The 24,197-nt window shown below is 36.5% G+C and overlaps 1 protein-coding gene across 2 annotated transcripts in view; it reads left to right on the plus strand.

The window, feature by feature from the left end:
• GLRA3 (glycine receptor alpha 3) overlaps window positions 1–24,197 on the plus strand; it is a 200,957-nt gene that overhangs the window by 147,217 nt on the left and 29,543 nt on the right. For both annotated transcript variants that reach the window (XM_045462605.1, XM_045462614.1), the window contains exons 6-7: window positions 6,783–6,920; window positions 15,151–15,365. In XM_045462605.1, coding sequence (XP_045318561.1) covers window positions 6,783–6,920; window positions 15,151–15,365 — 353 coding nt within the window. The remainder of the gene's footprint in view (window positions 1–6,782; window positions 6,921–15,150; window positions 15,366–24,197) is intronic.

A 24,197-nucleotide genomic window follows, 5' to 3' on the forward strand; every position in this document is an offset into this window, starting at 1 on the left:
TGCAAATTTCCCATCATGCACTTTTCCAGGAAAAATTAAAATGAAAAAAGAGTCAAATTAATTCAGAAAAGCAACAGTTTGATATAAATAAAGGCTTGGTTTCTATAATGTAATATGTAAATGCTTTCCCTACAAATGCACATATCAAATGATCATCTTTGGGCAGTGTTCTTGAAAGGACTGTATCTTTTGAAGTGGGTGCTGAGGAGTTTTTAGCTCTGTGTTCTTGTGGCTTTTATGTGGACAGAGCTTTTGTGAATGTTAGATATAGACAATGTTTTATTGATGTTACACATTCATCATCAACTTTCTTGTAAAATAGAAATTTGTTGCTTAATTTTTCAATGAATATTGAACTTTCATTTCCTTTAGCCCATTCTGCTAAAAGGATTTATTGTGAAATGTAAGTGTTGCCAAATAATGAAATAAAGAAATGTTTGTAGGTTTCAAAGCATTCACTGCTCAGCTTTCACTTATAGTTTTGTAACTTATATCCATGACACTTGGATACTTTAACCCACCTTACAGATGTCACAGGTTTGTACACCAAGTGGGCAGCAGAGGGGAAAAGTTACACACTTCTGCCCCCACTCAATTCAGGAGTCAGCATCCTCTGAAAGGAAGAAGGTAGTTTCTTTGTTACGAGAAGGATTCAATAAAGACAGATGGACCATTCCGGATGTTTGCTGTTGTACAAATTTAATTTAATGTGAAACTATTAAAATAGTCTCATACTCTTATGCCATGGGAGAATCTAGAAGTAAAATTGAAGATCAGTCAAAGCAACAATGATGTATTTTAAAACAATGACTAATAATACCTAATCTAAAAATGAAAAATCTTGGGGCACATGGGTGGTTCAGTCAGTTAAGCATCTGACTCTTGATTTTGTCTCAGTCATGATCTCAGATTTGTATGATCAAGTCCTCCATACTCAGTGTGGAGCCTGCTTAAGATTCTCTCTCTCCCTCTGCCCCTCTCCCCCAATCGCACTCTCTCTCTCCCTATAAAATAAAATAAATAAATAAAATTTTAAAATGAAAAATCTAGAACAAATGCTAAGCCAGAGAGGATATGAGGAAAAAAACAAGTACTATAGGGCTGTCTTGGCAAACCAAGATGTGTAATTTTAATATCATCATCCATAGGTAGGTGACTTTCAAACCTTTATCTTTGATCTTGACCTCATTTTCAGAACATATGTGAATGATTTCAACTATTTTCAACATATAAGTCAATGTTCAGACTTATGACCATCAACACCTGCATCTTCTGCTGGCATCTTAAACTCAAGGTACCCCAAAATAAGCTCTTCATATACAAGTACACACATAGGGGCACCTGGGTGGCTCAGTTGATTGAGCATCCAACTCTGGATATTGGCTCAGGTCATGATCCTGGGATAGTATGATCGAATCCCACATGGGGTTCTGCTCTGAGTGTGGAGGCTGCTTGAGATTTTCTCTCTCTCCCTCTGACCCTCTCTCCCTCTCACATGCTCTCTCTGTCTAAAATAAAATAAAAAAATAAAATACAAACACACACACAAACACACACCCTCCCCTACCTCCTCCCTTATCTATTTCTGATTTAAATATTCAAATTCCTGATATATGCCATATACTATTTTAGGTACTTAAAAATATGCCAGTAACCAAAATGGAATAATCTCAGCTTTTATGAAGTTTCAGTTCTTGGAGGCTAGGTAGAAAAATACTAAAAACTTGATCCATATATACAATGTCAAGTAGAGACAAGTTCTGTGGGAAAAGTGAACAGACTGTTTGGAAGAAAAGTATTTTATAAGATGGTCAGAGAAGGCGACTCTAATGACATGAAATATAAAGTAAAGACTGTGCATAGCTACCTTTCAGTTACTTAGACCTGAAACTTCGAAGTTTCCTCAACTTATTTTTCCCTAAATATATTTTTAATTAATCCCCAATGTTGACAAAACAAGCTGCTGAAATATTATCTCTGACTTATATTCCTTAAGGACCATTGGAAAAGAATGAGAGGTTTTTTTTCTTTGCCATCTCAAGAATGCAAACGACTTTTTAAAAATTTATTTTATTGTGGCAAGAACACTTAGCACAAGTTCTGCTCTCTTAAATTTTTAAGGATGTATTATTGTTGACTGCAGGTACAATGCTGCACAGCAGATCTCTAGAACTTATTCAGCTTGCTTGGCTAAAAGTTCAGGCTGGTGGATTAGTAATTTTCATTTTCCCTTCACCCTCAGTCCCTATTTCACTCTTTTATTCAATTGATTTGACTATTTTATATACCTCATATACGTGAAATCATGCAGTATTTGTTATTCTGTGACTAGCTTATTGCACTTAGCATAATATCCTCAAGGTTCATCCGTGTTGTAGCAAAAATTGAAAATAGGAACCATACGATCCAGTAATTCTACTTCTAGGTGTTTTTCCAAAAGAATTAAATCAGGATCTCAAAAAAAATATTAACACCACTATGTTTATTGCAGTACTATTCACAATAGCCAAGAAGTGGAAATAATGCAAATATCCATTGACAGATGAATGGATAAAAAAAAAAGTAGTATATACATACAATGAAACACTACTCAGCCCTTTAAAACAACAAAGATGCCTGGGTGGCTCAGTAGTTTAAGCGTTTGACTTTTGATTTCCACTCGGTCATGATTTCACGGTTTGTGAGTCGAGCCCCGAGTCAGGCTCCATGCTGACAGTGTGGAGCCTGCTTGGATTCTCTCCTCCCCCACCTCTCTCTGCCCCTTGCCCACCACTCTCTATCTCTCTCTCAAACTTTAAGTCTCGAACTTTAAACGTCTTTAAGTATCGCGTAAACAATTTTTCCAAGAGTCCAATTTTGACTTGAAAGTTCAACATCTATCATTGATGACAAATAGTCTCAGTTATTTCCCTCAATATGACAGACTCACTTCCTTCGTTTTTGAGAAAATGGTTTGCCATAAATAATAACTATAGTTTACCAGCCTTTTTTTTTTTTCAGGTAAAAATGATGTTTCTCACACACACACACACACACACACACACAAACACAACTGGTGTAACTGGCCGATCAGTCACCCCAGTACTCTTCCTTAGAAGAACCATCATAAAACAGTATGCAGCTGAAGTACTTTCTAGGTACTTAACATTTTAACACACAGGATATTAAAAGGACTTTTACATAAGAGTCAAAATGTCATAAAATGATCATTGTTACTGCTTCATCAAGGGTGGTAGACACGCTTTAGAATTAGCATTGTTAGTACTACACTACAGGATGTGGCATTAAGAACACAATAACCACGCAGGTAGTTTGTTGCCATTGTCTTTAATTATGCTAAAGCACCAGAAGTTTTACCCTCCATTGTTTCTTCACCATCCCATCCAGCGAATGTCAACACAAGGAAAAAGGTGAATGTCTTCTCATAATTATGAAAGTAGTTGGGACCTTGAGAAACTCATGAATGGATCTTGCTAATGTTCCTACAGCCTAGTTTTTGTCATATCACTCCTCTGCTCATAAGATTCCGATTGTTCATCATTGCCCACAGGGAATGTTAAAAAATCAAAGCTCTCAACCTGGAAGTTAAAATGCACACAATCTTGCGTTAGTTTATCTTTTCATTCCATATCGCCTTCGTGCAAACTGGCTCTAGAACAAACGAAGCTATTTCTATTTCTATTACAAACCCTGGGAGTTTGCAGTTTCCCTCAACTAATTATAGCATTCTCTGTGCCTGAGGGCCTTATTTTTTCTCACATTCTTTGTATGAAGCCACATCTTTTTTTCAAGGTCCAACTCAAATGAGGCCTAAGTGGCTATCATAGATCCCCCTTCTGAATGCACTCAGCACTCTGTACCTCTCCCCTGACATTTACGTTCTACCCTGTGATAACACCTCACCATCCCTGCAGCCTAGGAGGATGTCTGACACACAGCTGGTGCTCGGTAAATACTTGAACGTTTGGTTGCATTGAACCATTTGTGCATGTGTTTCACTGCAGCTACCATATGGGATTATTGGCTGAAATTAGGGTTAATGTCTCTGTTCCCTGAATAGAGTATTTCTTGTTGTGAAGTTCATTATGATACAAGGCAATTCACCTCACCACCTTGATCTCATTAGTCAATCCTATTCTCCTTAACATTCTCAAGCTTATATCAAGATCTCCCAAACAAGAGCATAAGAACGTTACAACACTTTGAACTGTGGAAAAGAGTATTGATTTTTTTAAGTCACATTTGAAGGTTTATTGAGACAAAATTACCATTTAGTTGTCTTCCTTGGACATCCGAGTAAATTTCTCAGAACAAAAGAATTACCCCCATCCATGCCATTCGACTATTATCTTTCTGGTTTCAAGCAGATATTTTAGGGACCATAAGGAGCTAGCATATTTTGATTATGAGTTTCCCATACCTAAGTCACTTTGTGTGGGCAATTGTCTAACATAAGGAAGCTAAAAATTCTGCCTATAAATGGCATTAGAGACTACAGCTTGCTTTGAGGAAATCTCAGAGAGCTCGTTTCTTTTCACAGAAGACCCCAAGAAAAACTTAGAATGTAAAAACAAAATGAAGTTTCTCCATTGGTCTGTCTAAATTGGGATGAAATCTCACATATTTTGTCTTAGTCATTGCAGGTATGGGAGAATATGGCACATGTCTTACCTGGAAGCAGATAAGCAGTGGTGCCTGTATTAATATCTTTTTTTTAATGTCTTTTTTTAAAATTTACTGTGAGAGAGAAAGCGTGCAAGGAGGGATGGGCAGAGAGATAGGGAGAGAGAGAATCCCAAGCAGGCTCCGTGCTATCAGCGCAGAGCCCCAAATGGGGCTCGATCTCACAAACCGCGAGATCATGCATGACCAGAGGGGAATTCAAGACTCAGACGCTTAACCGACTGAGCCACCCAGCCACCCCTGTTTTACTACCTTTGATCTTTAAGAAACTGCATGTATTTTCTCTCTTGGTAAAATGGTATTTATAATGGATATATCAGAGGGCTTATGAATATAAGGAAGAGCCTTTTAATCACTAGTAACCAAATCATTAATTGCAAGGTTCAGTGAAATGTATTACAGTTAAAGCAAATCAAGCGTAGCCCTGTAGGTTCCCATATCTGCCCTGAACCCAGAATTCAGACATGCGCCTTCACTCTAGGTGACTTTCCAACAGCTAGCAAATAGTTCTCGCTCCATGAGGAGCCATCACACTGATGACACTGTGCTAAAACTTCGACAGCAGACTCCCGCAAAGTCCAGAGAGATCCTATCTCTAATCGCTGATGCTCTCACTACAACATCCCCGCCACCAGTGGAGTATATTCTACTAGATATGCTCAAGGGTTAGGTGCGTGCAGTTGAACCTCTGACTCCAGATTCTGCTCTTTCCAGAAGGTTCTTTTCCAGGTATTGTGCGAGAAGGGAGGATGATCAGTTCCCTTCCGTACACATTGCTCTGTCCAGCCAAATCTGCCCCCTACCAGTTGTTCCTAATCCCTCAACAGCCTCTTCCCCACAACACCAGCTCATTTCCAGGATAGCTTGTTTGGGACAATTTCCCTTGCTTGCTGCTTCATGGATTTAGAGCTCCTGCTTCCTTTATCGCCCACTTGACTTAGCTCAGAAGCCAGATCCTATGTCCTCTCTCTACCTCCATGGTAGCAGTCTTCCTCCAAAAGCTCCATTCACTTTTTGTCTTTAAGTGTATGTTTCAGCAGCTTCTCATTCAGAACAGGGGGAAGATGAAATCCTTCTTTTCTTAGGTGCCACTCCTATATAAATATGAATTTTTCACTTACTAAAAGATGCTGACTTATTACAAAATATATTGGTTAATTCTGTCCTGAATTCACCAATAGTATGTGCAAGAGTTTCCTCCTCCACAAACTGTCTCACATGGATTTTCTTTGTACTCTGAGTTTCTCTGAATAGCTGGCATTTCTATTTAAAATACCGTTTTGTTCATTTTGGGAGTTGGAATGTAGAAGCAAATGCCATCAACTAAAATAGTTAATGATTAAATCAAGAAAGCTAGAAGGCTTGTGGTGCCTGGGTGGCTCAGTCGCCTAAGCATCCAACTCTTGATCTTGGCCCAGGTCATGATCTCATGGTTCATGAGTTTGAGCCCCATGTCGGGCTCTGCACTGACAATGTTCAGAGCCTGCTTGGGATTCTCTCTCTCTCTCTCTCTCTCTGTCACTTCCCATCTCGTGTTTTCCTCTGTATTTCTCTCTTGCTCGCTCTTTCTGAAGATAAACAGAAAGAAAGAAAGAAAGAAAGAAAGAAAGAAAGAAAGAAAGAAAGAAAGAAAAAAGAGAGAGAGAGAGAAAATGAAAGATATAAGCCTTGATATTTTCCCCCATAGATATTATAGTTTAGGCCTTTTCCTAATCAGTAACAATTTCAGTTTTTGTTGAAAGAGTCCTGAATACTTTGAGAGGTGAGGAGATATCTAATGGAGTGGAACCAAAATGAACTGTTGTAATAATTCTGTTGTGGCCCATTCCAAGGAAACAATGGATATGCATGTCCTTTGAAGTTTCTATATGCCATGTCATGGTTTTTATTAACCTACTATGTTTTCTCACATTATTTGGTGAGTATTCTATGAGAATAGATTTCAACAGACTTTGGTGAGATGAAACTGTCAGTCTATCGAGTTAAGATGACACTGGTCTTCCCACCCTATGTGAAATGTACAAGTTTTTTGTTTTTTTTAATTTTATTTCCTTGAATGCGCTTTTATGCTACTAATATGTTTATTATGTTTTACCTAGTTGGGTACACAATGAATGATCTCATTTTTGAATGGCAAGATGAGGCGCCTGTACAAGTGGCCGAAGGACTCACTTTGCCCCAGTTTCTGCTAAAAGAAGAGAAAGATTTACGATACTGCACTAAACATTACAACACAGGTAGGGTTTGAGCATTCTTTATTATGCTTGTGACTTCTGGTTTTATGATGTTCAATATTTCTTAATTATCGTGGTAGATTAATTATTTTATTTATAGCTCCGTATTTTTCATAGTGACAGCAGAAAACAAATGCATGTGAAATTTACGAATACTTCAACTCAATGCCTGTTGTTATATAACTGATTCATATAGGATCAAAGAAATGCTCAATTATATCTATTTTTTTCTTTTGCAAAAAGCCCATAGTTCGGTCTAAACGATGTTTCAAAAAAAAAAGTTCCTTTAATTTCTATGTGAACAATAAAATGTACTTTCTAGCTCTTCTTGGACAATATACGTTGTGTTTGATGACAAAATGAAAGAAATTGCTTTTTTTTTTTTAAAGCTTCATTTGCCTAAACCTCTCTTTTGGCTACAGTTTTATGCATTTCAAGTTACTGTAACCTAAGCACCTACTACTTACACTGACACAGCAGCCTTTTGCCTTTGAGGATAGATCTATGTTTTTAACTTTAAATTTTTTAAATATTTATTTATTTTTGAGAGAAAGAGAGAGAGAGAGAGAGGGAGAGTATGAGCAGGGGAGAGGCAGAGAGAGAGACACACACAGAATCTGAAGCAGGCTCCAGGCTCTGAGCTGTCAGCACAGAGTCCCACACGGGGCTGGAACTCACGAACCGGGAGATCATGACCTGAGCGGAAGTCGAATACCCAAGCAACTGAGCCACCCAGGCGCCCCAAGATTTTGTTGTTTTTTTTTTTTTTTTAATTTTTTTTTTCAACGTTTATTTATTTTTGGGACAGAGAGAGACAGAGCATGAACGGGGGAGGGGCAGAGAGAGAGGGAGACACAGAATCAGAAATAGGCTCCAGGCTCTGAGCCATCAGCCCAGAGCCCGACGCGGGGCTCGAACTCACGGACCGCGAGATCGTGACCTGGCTGAAGTCGGACGCTTAACCGACTGCGCCACCCAGGCGCCCCAAGATTTTGTTTTTAACACCAAGGATTGATATATTTGCACATTCATGAGATCTGTTCTCTTCTCTCAATCAGTACGGACTATTCCCATAATATTTATTCTTGCTGCCTAAACTATTCCTACAAATTCTGTTAAACCACCCACAAGTGAGTCATCACTTCAGTGCGGTTAGTCCACAGCCTCCCACTGGCATCAGCTGCTGCTCCTATTATTTCCTTACAGTAACTATGATTCCTCTTTGGCTCATCGATTGCCAGTACTGTGACCTGACCTTTCACTCTACAAGGTCTTCAATCTCTTTTATCTCTTTAATCAATTCATAGTACCTGGTGAAAAAGTCACTGCTGTTTTCTTAGCCCAGGGATGAGGCTGATATTTAATTTAATGGGGAGTTCAAGGTTAAGATCTCAACCCAAAGATAAAGGGCAAGCAGGTCAATACCAGGGTCCTGGCTCAAGTCTCCAGGGGCAGTCACAGTGACAAGAAAATTTTAAAAAGATGCTAAGAAGTGACTAGAGTTGGTATAAGCTGGTGGACTGGTTTCCTAGGGCTGCTGTAACAAAATGCCACAAACTTGGGGTCTCCCCAAGACTCTCTTCTACGTCTCCCCTTACTCTATGAGTTGGCCACAGTGGCTTGCTTTCTTACGTACACCCACCGATTCCTGCTTTGGGTCCTCTGTACATGCCCTTCTATACTTACATACATACTTCCCTACGTACATTCTTCTACACACACAAACATACTGTTTCCCCAAATTGTCCCAAACTCAATACTCTCACATAGTTCCGGACTGCTCAGATGACTCCATAACAAGCATATGCTAAATGCCCAAATGCCCCCTTCCACTTACTGCTTTCACTGCCTAAAATTTTATCTTTAATTTCTATGCTTACTTATGTATTGTTTCTTTTCTTACCAAAAGTTTTTAAAGCCAAGGATTATATATAGTCTATTTCTGTGTTTCCTCAGTCTGCTGAAGTATGAAGATACTCAGCAAGTATTTGTTGAGTAAAATAGTAAATAAAAAGTGGATTTGAACATGGAGAATTTGTCTGTACATGTGAGACTATTACAATCTTTTCCTGGGAGGGGCAGATTTACTCTAAACAGGAAACTTTCCCTTTAGCTCTGTATCGGCAAGCAGGCTTTTTTTTCCCCCTCCAGTTGTGTTGAGGTATAATTGACATAAAATAATAGGTTAATCAGCGTACAGCATGCTGATTTAATATATGTATACACAGTTAAAGGATTTCCCCTATCAAGTTAGTTAATACACCCATCTCTTCACATACTTACCTTTTGTGTATGTGAAAATATTTACATTCCACTCTCCTAGCAAATTTCAATTATACAGTAGTGTTATCAACTCTAGTTGTCATGTTATCTAGATCCTCAGACCTTGTTCATCTTGTAACAAAGGAATTTTTTTTTTTAAACAACTCTATTGAGGGGCTCCTGGGTGGCTCTCAGTTGGTTAAGCATCTGCCTCTTGATTTCAGATCAGGTCATGATCTCACTGTTGGTGAGACAGAGCCCTGTGGCCTCTGCACTGACAGTGTGGAACCCGCTTGGGAATCACTCTCTCTCCCTCTCTTTGCCCCTCTCTCACTTGCACTTTTACACTCTTTCTCTCTCTTTCAAAGTAAATAAATAAACATTTAAAACAATGCAATAACTCAATTGAGATATAATTGAGGTACTATAAAATTCATTTGTTTAAGGAACACAGCTCAGTGATTTTTAGTATATTTACAGAGGTGTGTGACCATCACCATATCTCAGAACATTTTATCACCTAAAAAAAATAAGCCTCATAACCATTAGCACTCCTTCCCATCCAGCAGCCCTAGGTAATCAGTAGTCAACTTTCTGTCTCTATAGCTTTATATTTTCTGGATGTTTTATATAAATGGAATCATATGTGGTCTTTGTGATGGTCTTTTTTCACTTAGAAGAACGTTTTTGAGATTCATCCCCATGGTAGCATATTTCCATACTTCATTCCTTTTTATTCCCAAATAGTACTCTATTGTATGGATATACCTCTGTTTGTTTTTTTTTGTTTGTTTTTTTTTTTTTAATTTTTTTTTTCAACGTTTATTTATTTTTGGGTCAGAGAGAGACAGAGCAAGAACGGGGGAGGGGCAGAGAGAGAGGGAGACACAGAATCGGAAACAGGCTCCAGGCTCTGAGCCATCAGCCCAGAGCCCGACGCGGGGCTCGAACTCACGGACTGCGAGATCGTGACCTGGCTGAAGTCCGACGCTTAACCGACTGCGCCACCCAGGCGCCCCCCTCGTTTGTTTTTTTTATTCATTCACCAGTTGATAGACATTGGGAGTGTTTCCAACTTATGAGCCACTTATGAACACTCATATACATATTTTGGGGTGGATCTATGTCATATCTCTTGGGTATATAATTAGGAGTGGAAAGTTGGATCATGTGGTAAATTTATGTTTAACATTTAAAAGAACTGCCAGTCTGTTTTTCAAAGTATTCACACCATTTTACAACCCTTCCATCAGTCAGTGAAGGTTCCAGTTTCTCCACATCCTAACCAACCCTTGTTATTGTTCATCTCTTTTATTATAGCCATTTTAGTGGGTGAAACAATATCTCATTGTGGTTTTGATTTACATTTCTTTAATGGGTAATGATGAAAATCTTTGCATGTGCTTTTTTTGAATGTTTATTTATTTTTGAGAGAGAGAGAGAGAGCGAGAGCAAGGGAGGGGCAGAGAGAGAGGAAGAGGATCCAAACAGGCTCTGTGCTGTCATCCCAGAACCCTATGTGGTGGGACTTGAACTCATGAACCTGAGATTGTGACCTGAGCTGAAATCTGACACTTAAGTACTTAATAGACCGAGCCATCCTGGGTCCCCTTTTCATGTGCTTATTGATATTTGCATATCTTCTTTGGAAAAAGATGTTTATTCAATTTTCTTACCTATTTTCTGATTCAGTTATTTCTCTTTTTTAGTATTGACTTACATATGCTTTTTCCCAGTCAGTAGATTGTCTTTTCACTTTCTTAATTGTGTCATTTGAAGCCCCAAAACTTTTAATTTTGAGGAAGCCAAATTTATCACTTTTTTTCTTTTTTTTCTTGTGATTTTGGTATTGTATTTTTAAAAAATTATTGCTTAACCCAAGGCTATAAAGATTTACCCCATGCCTTCTTCTAAGAATTTTGTAGTTTTAGAATTTGCATATAGGTCTATGATCCATTTTGAATAGTATGAGATGGGGTAGATGTTCATTCTTTTGCATGTGAACACAAAGTTCTCCCTGTACAGCTATTGAAAAGACTGATATTTCGCTATAGAATAGCTTTAGTCCTTTGTTGAAAATCAGTTGACCATAAATGATCATTTCTGGACTTCAGCTCTGTTCCAGTGATCTGCATATCTATATGAGATGACCATGTTTTGTAGTTATTGTAGATTTGTAGCAAGCCTTGAAATGGGGAAATGTGAGTCCTCCAAATTTGTTCTTTTTTCCCCTGAAGGCTGTATTGGTTGGTTATTCTAGGTCCCTTGCATTTCCATACTAATTTTAGAATCAGCTTGTAAATTTCTGCATAAAGGCAGTTGATATTTTGAGAGAGATTGAAATGAATTTGTAGAGCAACTTGGGAAGTATTTTGATTTAGCCATATTTAGTGTTTTAATTAATGACAGAATGACTTTCCATTTGTTCCAATTTTCTTTAATTTTGTTCAGCTATGTTTTGTATTTCTTTAGTGTGGAAGCCTTGCACTTCTTTCATTAAATTTACTTATTGGTATTTTATTTCATGTGGTTCTATTATAAATGGAATTGTTTTTTTTAATTTGATTTTTTATTGTTTATTGCTAGTGTTGAGAAACACAACTGATTTTTGTATAGTGATAGTATATCTTATAACCTTGCTGAACTCAGCAGTTCAACTAGATTTTTAGTGAATTCTCTAGGATTTCCCCCATGCAAGGTAATATCTCCTGCTTATAGAGATGCTTTTAGTACTTCCTTTTCAATCTGAATGCCTTTTTCTTAATTGTTGGCCTAATTATCGTGGCTAGAACCTCTCACTACAATGCTTAATAGATGTGGCAAGAGAAGAGATTCTTGCCTTGTTCCAGAATTTAGTAGGAAAGCACTCAGCTTTTCACCATTAAGTATGGTATTAGCTGTAAGTTTTTCATAGAAGCCTTTTATCAGGTTGAGGAAATTCCCTTCTGTTTCTAGTTTGTTGTGTTTGTTATGAAAGACTGTTGGCTTTTTCACAAAGTTTTACTTCTGTTGAGATGATCATTTAGTTTTGGTTTTTGTTCTATTTTTTTTTAATTTTTTTTTTTCAACGTTTATTTATTTTTTTGGGGGACAGAGAGAGACAGAGCATGAACGGGGGAGGGGTAGAGAGAGAGGGAGACACAGAATCGGAAACAGGCTCCAGGCTCTGAGCCATCAGCCCAGAGCCTGACGCGGGGCTCGAACTCACAGACCGCGAGATCATGACCTGGCTGAAGTCGGACGCTTAACCGACTGCGCCACCCAGGCGCCCTATTCTATTAATATAGTGTATTACATGGACTTTAAGGCTAAGCCAACTTGCTTTCATTCCATAATTGTAGTTGGTTACGGTGTATAGCTCTTTTCATATGTTGCTAGATTCAGTTTGCAAGTATTTTTCTGGTTTTCTTGCATTTATATTCATAAGAGATATTGGCTATATACATTTTTTTCCTGGGATGTCTTTATCTGGTTTTTCTATCAGGGTAACACTCACCTCATTGAATGAATTAGGAAGTATTCCCTTCTGTCTATTTCCTGGAAGAGTTTATGTAGGATTGTTATTCATTTGTCTTTAAATGTTTAACAGAATTCACCAGTGAAGCTTTCTGGTCTTTAGTTTTCCCTTGTTTGAAGTTTTAAAATGACTAATTCAACCTCTACTTTTTATAGGCCTATTCAGATTTCTATTTCTTCTTGAATCAGTTTCAGTAATATGTGTCATTCTATATATTTGTACATTTCATCGCTTGTTGGTATACAGTTATTCCTAGTAATTTTTATAATCCTTTTAATTTCTCCAAGTAGCAATATCCTCTCTTTAATACCTGCTTTTAATAACTTTTTTTTTGCTTGATCCATCTCAGCCAGGATATTTTAATTGTAAATTACAGACAACCCAAATAAAAAGTTCAACTGCCATAAAATAGTCAACCTTGTGCCCATTTTTATATTGGATTATTTGTCTTTTTATCATTGAATTGCAATAATTCTTTACATTTTCTCTAGGTTTTTTTTTTTTTTTGAAGAAAAATTGAGACTAGAATGCATTTTTTTTACTTTGTAACTAAAAAATGAATCAATCAAAATAATTGTTGAATCACTTACAAGAAATAAAATTTAAGCCTTAAAAGTAAAATAATTAAATAACTAATAGTAAAATAAAATGATAGTCAAAATATAAATGTACTTAAAGAAGCTCCAGTGCTTATATCAGAATTTGTATAACTTGTTCATTTTTCTCTCTAGAACCACACATACACATGTGGTATACATGTGTATATTTTTATTTATTATCAATTAATTTATTATTAATTATATCATGAGATTACTTGGATTATTAATAGTGATAACAAGAAAATGTCTGTTATTCTTACCCTATTTCATTATTTAACTCTTTATATTTTAATATAATCTTAATTTTTTTTTTATGTTTATTTCTGCAAGAGACAGAGCGCAAGTGGGGGAGGGATAGAGAGAGAGGGAGACACAGAATCCGAAGTAGACTCCAGGTTCTGAGCTGTCAGCACAGAGCCCATATGTTTTGTTTTGTTTTTTTTTAATTTTTTTTTTTAACGTTTATTTATTTTTGGGACAGAGAGAGACAGAGGATGAACGGGGGAGGGGCAGAGAGAGAGGGAGACACAGAATCGGAAACAGGCTCCAGGCTCTGAGCCATCAGCCCAGAGCCCGACGCGGGGCTTGAACTCACGGACCGCGAGATCGTGACCTGGCTGAAGTCGGACGCTTAACCGACTGCGCCACCCAGGCGCCCCGAGCCCATATGTTTTAATATAATCTTAAAAATCTAAATTTATTTTTATATATTTCAAGAATTTCTAGGCATTCTGTATGTAGTTGATAAATTGATGAAAAGATCATAGATGGCTTGCATGTATGTTTCTGATCACTAAACACTAAAGAGTGGAATCTAACTTCCCCAGAGTTTCTGAAACTTTGTTAGGGATTTTAAGCTCTGAAATCTCATCCATCCTTTCATCTAGCAACTGTCCCATGCATCACAGTAGCACGTGGCTCAAGCCACATTTCTAGAAATTTTGCACTGAACTTATCTAAGAATACACTACTAATTTTCTTGGATGTGCTCTGTGATTCTCTTTCACAACTGGATCAGAGAATGTCACTTAAAAAAAGATCAGCATGTTAACTCACTGACCTTAATAAAACCAAGAATTTGGTTATTCAGATAAACAGTTATTTTAGGGAAAGATAACATGGTAATAGCACTAAGAACTATAGTCCGAGGGTAAGCAGAGATAACAACAAAATGGTTAACTAAGACATAATTAATTCCTCTATTAGTTACTTACCATAATAGAGACACATGTCGTAAATATATAGAGCAAATATATCTCAGGTTATTTTAGTGTGTTTTTAAATTATGCTCAAATTTATTTATGGAAAATAACATGTTTTGCTCTTCTTTGCATTAATAGTTTCCAAATTATTAATGCATAATTTATATAAATTACATTTAAGGAAGTATTTATCTTCAACTGAATTTTTCCGTTAGCACTTACTTTAAAGTAAATGTAAAGGCCTCTGGACCAAATAGCACCTGGCTCTAAATAAGTACTAAACAGACCCATCAATGAGTAAAGACGGTTTTTATGTAATAGACACACACTTCTCCTGTATTATCTCAGAAACAATTGCTAGAATCAAGTGAAATAATAGATGTTTGAGTACTTTCAAAGTAGGAAGTGCTAATCAAATGTGAAGTAATAAGATTACAAACTATTTCCTGGTAAGTATACTCTCATGTTGCTTCCAGATGCTTACAGAACAAGAAGAAAACTATATTTTCAGAAACCAATTTGCATATATGATTTAGGATCCCTTCTCACTGTCATGGAAAATTTTAGGACAGAATATAAAAAAAAATGTGACATTTGATACCGTACAAAGACCTATTTTTACCAATTGCTGCATTTATTTTATAACCAACTAGGCAAATTTACATGTATAGAAGTGCGATTTCATCTTGAACGACAAATGGGATACTATCTGATCCAGATGTACATTCCCAGTCTCCTGATCGTGATTCTATCCTGGGTTTCATTCTGGATCAATATGGATGCTGCTCCAGCCAGGGTAGCCTTGGGAATAACTACTGTTCTGACTATGACCACACAGAGTTCAGGATCTCGAGCGTCCTTACCAAAGGTAAGTGTGCTAAATGGACATACACATACATTTGCACAAATATTTGTAGATAGAAAATATTTTTACATTAGAAAATTCACATAGATACAATTGCCAGCTTTCGTCATTTCTTTTTCAACAGGATGTAGTACTGATTACTAATTTTTAAGGTAATATATAACCAAGGAAAAAAACTTGTAAATCAAAGAAATAGATGGGGAAGATTTCTGTAAACCAATGATATCTTCCTTTGCAGTTGTGTTATAATCCCCAGTTATTTAAATATCAGTAACACTCTTATACATTGTGGAATTTTTTTATCTATAGATTTTTAAACACTTAGAGATCTATAAAACATGTGTGTAAGTTAAATCTACACAGTAACTTTACATGGTGGCTCAATACTCCATTGCATGGATGTGCTGCTATAGTAATATACTTACTATTAGGACTGACACAATAATGAACTTTAATATGATGAACATTATATTCATGAATATGTATGTGTGTGTGGTATGTATGTGTATGTATATGTATATGTGTGTGTGTGTGTGTATAGCTTTACATATACTTTGCACTTTTCCTTAGTATAAATTCTTAGAACTGGATTCACTATACTAATAGCTGTACGTATTGATATGTATTGCCAAATGTATCTCAAGAAAAATTCACGGCAGTTACTCCTACAAGTATTGTATGAGGGCACCCATAGTGCTATATGTAGCATTTATTGTTTTTGTGGGGTTTTTTTTCTCTTTTGGCTTTTAAGTTGCCATAGGTCAATAAAAAGGAAAGCTTATCTAATATGATTTTAGTCCATGCTGAGCTGCCAGAATTAAAATAAACTGTTCTCTCTATGAGGTTTATAAAAGAACCCAATATTTCCTTTTACAACATATGCTGAAATAAAACATAGGAAGCTTTTTTAATCCATTTAGCAAAATAGCAATAGAAAATTATTTTCCTCTCCTAAATGACTTCTAAGAAAAGTTTCTAGTATCTAAATTAAGTACTCCTGTCTAGCTTCCAACAAGCTTCACTATTATTTTCATTACGATCATAGAGATGTAATAGAATATAGTAGCTTTTCTTGTGCATTTGATGCTATCTATCTGCAATGCCAAGCAAATTATAAATCTACGGTCACGGCTTCCTTAACTCTTACTGAATCACATTGTATGATTCAATTTATTAGATTAAAATGCCTAAATAAATAAAAGCTGATGGCAGGACATTTTATCACTAAAATGTTACTTCATATAGGAAGAACTTGACATTTAACAATGCTCACACTGCCTAGATAAAATTTATGGTTGTCTTTCAAAATAAAGTCTACTTTTATTGACAGTTAATTGAATTTTCAAAATGATCCATATCAACTAGTGCTTTATAAAAATATTGTTCAAGTGAAAATTATAAGTCTGTTTATAAGATTAAGTTAATAAGTCTCAATGATTATTTATATAGGTATAAATGTCTCAAGGGCTCTGATTAAAATAGTTGAAGTCCTATAGTCAATTTGTAAAGGAAATTGCCAGTTTACTCATTGATTTTCTTCATGAGCTAAACAAAAATGAAAGCACATTCATTCTGTAAGTTGTCAACTAGAAAGAAGAGAACAAAATGCTCCATTTCAGAAAGCAACAGCTTCTATGAGACACAGTATAAAGACATTTGAATACAGACATTAAGGCAGAATTGGGAGAGCACGAAGGTCTGAGTGGAAGAAACAGAAATAACAAAGAAATAAATATTCTTTGTTTTTTTAAAACAAAGAATAGAAACACAAGTTTTTTTAAAAAAGAAAGAAAATCTTGGGATGTCTTTATACTTTTTCTTAAGATATAAGAAATATTTAAAAAAAATCATTAATTTCACTATGATCTCAGGGAAGGAATAAATTTTCAATTATGAGTTCAATTATATACATAATGTATACAAAGCCTTTACATCTCTTAAATCATAGAGACAATGACCACAATGGAAATGTGATAACAGATTTAATTCCAACCCACAAAAAAATAATTGATTAGCAAAGTAATATCTTAAGAGAAAGTGACCATATCATTTTAGGCTTTGTGATAGTTAAGGAATGGGAGGTTGAAGATATTGTTATTATTTTTTTAAGTTTATTAATTTATTTTGAGAGACAGAGAGAGAGAGAAAGAGAGAGAGTGAGAGAGAGCACATGTGAGGAAAAGAGACAAGGAGAGAGAGTCCCAAGTCTGATGTGTTGCTCAAATTCATGGACAGTGAGATCATGACCTGAGCCCAAATCAAGAATCAGATGCTTAACTGACTGACTCACCTAGGTGCCGCAGAACATATTCAGTTATGTATATTAGAATTCAGGAAGGGAAGCACTGATGATCCAGGATAAACAAGAATTAACCTATTCGAAGAGATCATTCAAAAGAGGAGAAAATCTCTTGAAAAATGAAATTTCTATCCTGTGATTTTGGGGTGCTAGAAAGACAAGAGGTGAGGGCCCACACTTGCCTTTGGGAACAGATGACTAAATCCTACACCTTAAGGCCTGCTATATTCTCAACCTCACAAAAGAACCTTCAAGATGTCTAAAAATCTTGCCACTGAAATATCCACCATTCTCCTACTGACAAAATCTAGGAAGTAGGAAAACAAAATTAAATTCAGGAAACCAATAGAAGATTATCAGACAGAAGAGGAAGAAACAATAAATCATTAATTTATGGTAATTGCTTGGTGTTTTGTCCAGGCTGTGTGCCAATGCATCTCCTGCAGGATACGAAGGAGCTTGGAAATCAGTCAAGTAAGGGTCAGGGTAGAAAATTGGAAAGTCGCAAAGGATATACCTTAGCCAGCACCTTGAGAACTGCAGAGCTGAAAAGATTCCTCTCTGATATTTCCTGTTGCATTGCCCTCTACAGTGTCATAATAAATCAAGCATGTAATAGTCCAAAGCAAAAAGACCCCTGTGATTCATTTCTTGGAATGTGGAACCATATGGAGTTTCTGCAGGGCCTACATTAGGTGACAAGAAGAGGGTGACAATACAGCCTATTGCCGCCAGCAATTTTATAAAGTTGTATAACTGTAGGGACACTCTTTAACACTGTGTGCTTGGAGAAGAATGAGCGAGGGGAAAAAATGGTGATGACCATGGAGCCACGTCATGGACGGTCTTATAAACCTTAATGAAGATCAGGTTTATTTTTAGTGGATTTTGGAGGGATTTTAATGAGAGCAGTAATCATTCTGACTTTTATTTGAAGATCAGATAGAAAGGGTAGAAGTGGAAGCAGAGAAACTCCAAACAAACAATTTTAGTCTAGAGCAGGTGATGGTCTGGCTAGACTGGTAGCCATAGAGGTGGAGAGTAGCGGATGTATTTAGAAAGAGGTAAGTGTTTTAAAGAAAAATGTATTTGGAAGTGAAATACATTATGACAGGGGACACTCAGGCCTCAGACTTCAGGGAGTAAACCTATAGCTGGATAGGGAAGCAGAATAGAGATGATTTTCCTAAGAAAGAAAGAAAGCCCAGAAAGAAGGGAAAAAGATGTATTTGTGGTTGGCCCTCCTCCTCCAGTTGGAAATAAACCTGAATATTCAGTCTTCTTTTTCTTTTCTTTTCCCAGGGCCATCTCCCCACCATCCTCTCTCTCTCTCTCTCTCTCACTCTCTCTCTCTCTCTCTCTCTCTCTCTCTCTCTCACACACACACACACACACACACAGAATAGATTAGACAGCTGAATTAAAGGCAAGACCCACTCACATTAAAACTTTACTCCCAAACTCTGAGATCTCAACATTTTGTGATTTTTTTTTTTACATTTAGAAAAGCAATCTTCCCAGGAGACTCAGGTTTAATCAGAGGTGAAAGAGAAGATGGTAATAATCATTTAATTATTTTTGAGTATATATTTGATTTATACTAATACCTAGTTAAAATCTTGGCACTGAGGGAATTATATTTTTTATTATGTCTAGAGATGGATCAGAATAGAGACAATTGGTAGAAGGGACAAAATAAAATTTTAATTTGGAAATTATGGGTTCTAGCAAGATTCTGCACGAGGGAATTCTGGGAAGATCTCAGCTATATAGCAATATCACATACATCTTACCCTTTCTTTCTTGCTTTCAAAGATCAGTTATTTCTTCTTCAAATCCTACTCCTATCCCTTTTTCATTCTCTTTCATTGGGACCAGCAAAGGTCCAGCTTTGTTACATGTTTTCTGTTTTATATCATCTGCAGACGTACACAAATATTACCATGCACACCGTAGATTAGTCTTTTAAAAATGAGTTTCAAACTTATTGTAATAACAGAGAATATTTAAAGATAACATGCTGAACAGACAGATGTATGTGCATGTGCCCCCCCACCCCCCCCCCACACACACCCAGACACAAGCTTGGCAGAGGCCAGAGAATCTCGAGACTCCAACTTCATCCAAACCCTAGCTCTTAATACAATATAGTCTTAGAACCCAAAACCATTTCAGTATAGTTAAGTTGCAGTTATTCCGTATAACAACCAATCCCCAAGTCTCAATGGTTTACCACATTTATTCTTGCTCACAGCCTTGTTAGCTGCCTGTGAGCAGCTCTCTTCTGGGTTTGTCTGAGATTGGTTGACTTGGGGGGACTTGGATCTAGGCTGTGGAGTAGGTTCTGTCCCCTGTGTCTCCCCATTTTGGGAGTGTAGGTGTGGGTAGCATGTTCTTTTCACGGAGGAGTGTAGGAAAGCAGGAAGGCAAGCAGGAACTTGCAGTGCTTTTGCTCAGAACTGACACAGAGTGACTTCTGTTCTCATTTTGTAAGTCATACCAGGTTTCATAGCCAAACCCAAGTCAAGGGGGGTGGGGAGTGGACTCCACCCACAGGGTAACCTTGAACAGGAAAGGAGAAAAAAAAAGGATTGTCAAGAAATAATCTTATCTACCTTAGGGACAATGGTTTGTTAAAACTGTCTCCTTTCCTAGACCTGACTCTGCCATATTAGTAAATACTCAAGAAAACAAGGGGAGAAAATGGGATGGGGAGAGGAAAGAGTGAGGAGTTCCTGGAAGATTCTGTGCCACTCTGCCCTCACCACTATGGACATCTCATTTGGAGCAGAGCTACTAAATGTTAGAAAATAAGAAACACTAGAAATTTCAAAGGTGGACTGTCAATTAAATATTTCACACAAGCTCAGAAGCCTGTAGGCTTTGAAAATCTCAAATTCTGCACTAAAAGCTGTTTATCTTAAATAATTTCTTTTTGCTTTTTTTCCCCCAATTTGGGAAAACCATCAGAAGTAAATTTTTGAGCGAACAAAAGATTTCTTATAGTTCTATCCTCAGAACCTAAGTCAGCACATGATATATGTCTACTGAGTAAATATCATGCAGATATTTAAAGACAAGAACTTTTAAACATTTACTTAGTACTCAGTCTAAACCTGGAAAAGAAGAGAGTTTGTCATTTTATCATGTATTTCTAAAGGAATGTAAAAATTCAAGTGAATTACTCTTGTGTATAACCATATTTTTCCACTTGAGAATCACCAAGTTACTGACAAAAATTAGAGATTGAAAGTATCTACTTTACAGTGTAATAAAAATATTGATTTTAGAAGATATAACAAAGATAGCTTTCATATTAAGTTTTCACTCTTCCTAAACACATAATTTATAGAAGTGATTACAAATGTTAGAAAATAGCAATTGAACTATTATATTTTTATTTGGATACGATGGTTGTGTGGGGACACAAAGATCTGTATGTGAGATTGCATTGAAAAGAGAAGGATGGAAAGAAATCTGGAGGGTTTATACTCACTATTGTGTTCTTATCTAATTAGTTTTCATTCTTCTAAAAAAAAAAAAAATGAAGTTTTAAAGGAGAGTAAATTGCTGGGTCACCGAGGTGACTCAGTCGATTAAGTGCCTGACTCGATTTCAGCTCATGTCGTGATCTCTTGTAGGATATAGCCCAGGCTCTGTGCTGACAGCAGGGAGCCTGCTTGAGATTCTCTTCCTTTCTCTCCCTCTGTCCCTCCCCTGCTTGTGCTTCTCACTCTCTCTCTCTCTCAAAATAAATTAATAAACTTAAAAAAAAGCAAATAAACTCTCGAACTGTGAGAATCATGACCTGAGCCAAAACCGAGTTGGATGCTTAACTGACTGAGGCACCCAGGTGCCCCATTAGCAATTGTATTCAACTTATAATCGAATATCTGATGCAAGCAATACATTTATTTTTTTAATGTATCAAATATACTAAGAGTTTGATTTCATATTATATTCACCTAGGGAAAAAAAGAAAAAATAAAAAGGCATAGAAAATGAAAGAGTCATTTCTTCATACCTTTTTTGTTAAAAATCACAGAATATAATGCATGTGTATGTCATCCAATTTTATTAGTGTTTTATCTATTATCTATAAACAGATAATTCCTAAACATAGGGTAGTTCCTATAATAAGAAGGATAGCAATTGATAAATATCACTGGTTTTACATTTAACCTTAGATCTACATTTACTTGGTTAACATAAATTTACATTTACTTGGCTTCCTAGATCTCCCTAAACTGAAAATTAACAAGTATCAAGCCTGTCTTCTGATAGGTGACACAGAGTCAGAGCCACTGCATATATTCTTAAATCTGATGGTCCAATTATGAAAAAGCACATAATCAAATGACAAAGTTTAAATTTAGAAAATGATAAAATACAATGGCTTTGGCATCAGATTAAATTTAAAAGCAAAACAAGTATATGCCACTTTGAGACAATTTTACCTAAATAATGTTTTAGTAACTCCTTTTTCCACATTCACATACATCCTAGACTCGTGCCACAAAACTTCCAGACAGATTAAAATGGAGTAAAACTCCCTCTCACCAGCAGAATAAAGAACATGGTCCCTAATCAGTGTGGTTAAGCAACTAACAGGTTTCCTCTGTCTTTTTTTTTTTTTTTTTTAATTTTTTTTTTTTCAACGTTTATTTATTTTTGGGACAGAGAGAGACAGAGCAAGAACGGAGGAGGGGCAGAGAGAGAGGGAGACACAGAATCGGAAACAGGCTCCAGGCTCTGAGCCATCAGCCCAGAGCCTGATGCGGGGCTCGAACTCACGGACCGCGAGATCGTGACCTGGCTGAAGTCGGATGCTTAACCGACTGCGCCACCCAGGCGCCCCGCTGTCTTTATGATTCCTGTTTGAAGTTGTAAATGAAGGTCTTAGAACTCTTAGTTCTAGATGTAAATGAAGGCTCTTAGAACTCAGAGAAAAGGGGACTAGGAAGGCATATGGTTAAAACAAAGATAATATTATGGAAATAAAGAGACTCCTGTACAAAAATACAGAGGAGAAAGAAGTTCCAGGTATAATTCATTCTTAACTGAGCAGTTAAAACAGATAATATATAAAGAAATGCCAGTAACTAACAGCATGCACCTAAGAAATATTTCCACTGGTATCTAGATTTTACAGTTTTATTTAAATGTTAAACATAACAGCCTTACCCTGTAGAAGGGATGATGGAAAAACTCCCATAACTGAGGGTGAAGTCAGAGATAAGTAGATGACCTTTCCAAATCCCTTAGCCTTTGTGATTGCACCTTTCTTATCTGGTGACTGGAGGGATTGGCCAAGTCCATTACTTAGGAAATAATGCAGTTCTGCTGTATTGTGATTGCATCTCTTAAAATAAAAACCTTTATTTGGAAAAGAAATACTGTACTTGAAGCACCATTCATTTTCTAAGGTTTCTGAGGGTCATAATCAGTATGAATGCAACAGCAGTTAGCCTGGGCCATTGGGAGTAGCTCCCCAGGGTGATAAATGGCAAAGTTCACAAAATCTTGTGCTGTGTGATTCACTGCCTGGTGTTCCAAGAAGACAGTTTTTCACATAGTTTCTTTTATTTTTCCATATCCAATTTATACTACTTTAACACCTATTTCTAAAACAGTGTTTATTCTTTTCATTTGTTCTTATTCTTGTCTCTCTCTCGTCTTAGGTCTTAAAAGAAGCTCAAAATGATTTTGAGACTAATGTTTTTTTCCTATACAAGTTACAAAATGGAAAGTTCTTATACGGGTTTTACACCAGGGAGAAATGTAGGATCAAATATACCACAATCTGGATTTTACAAAACCAAGATTGAGGAATAGTCAGTGTGATCTGAAAATTCCCAGAAAAAAGCTGTGACACAGGCAGGAAATCTTTCAGTGTATCCCAGAAGAAAAGCACTTCGTTGTATGCTTGAGTCATTTGTCCATTCCACAGCCAGAACTGTTCATCACAGTTTACTTCACAATTCTAAGGAACTGGGAGTATCTACCAAGATTGACTGCCATTAAAGTGAGAAAAATCACCCTAATGAAAGGGCTATTTTAACTAATCAAAAGCAATATAATGTGATGTTTCACTCTGTCTCTTTCTCAAAAACAGCAAACTTAGATTGAGAAGAGAATTGACAAAATATTCACTGTCAAATGTTTGCTGGAAAATCTAGCTTCCCTTCCCTTCCCTACAAACATGTAGGTTTGTATGAGATTTTGTGAGCCTCAACTCCTGGTTCTGGTCTAATCAATTTCTTGTTCTTAAATTTAAGTCGTGTTGCTTAAAAATGCATTTTAAAAGTCTATTTCTGGAAACTATTGGCTAATAATAGTCTTAGTTATAATTTGTAATTTAATAACTATAATTTACTATAAATAAGTAGTCTGGCTTATAGTCTAATAAATATTTACTCACTAATGCACTGTCATCTGTGAGCTGTTATCTAAGGCATTATCGGTCCCAGTAGACAATCCTTTCAACCACCTCTATGCGGAGTAAAGGCATGTATCTTGGCCGTCTTCTTGACTAT

Source organism: Leopardus geoffroyi, chromosome B1 (genome assembly GCF_018350155.1).
Source record: "Leopardus geoffroyi isolate Oge1 chromosome B1, O.geoffroyi_Oge1_pat1.0, whole genome shotgun sequence".
Classification (NCBI taxonomy): domain Eukaryota; kingdom Metazoa; phylum Chordata; class Mammalia; order Carnivora; family Felidae; genus Leopardus; species Leopardus geoffroyi.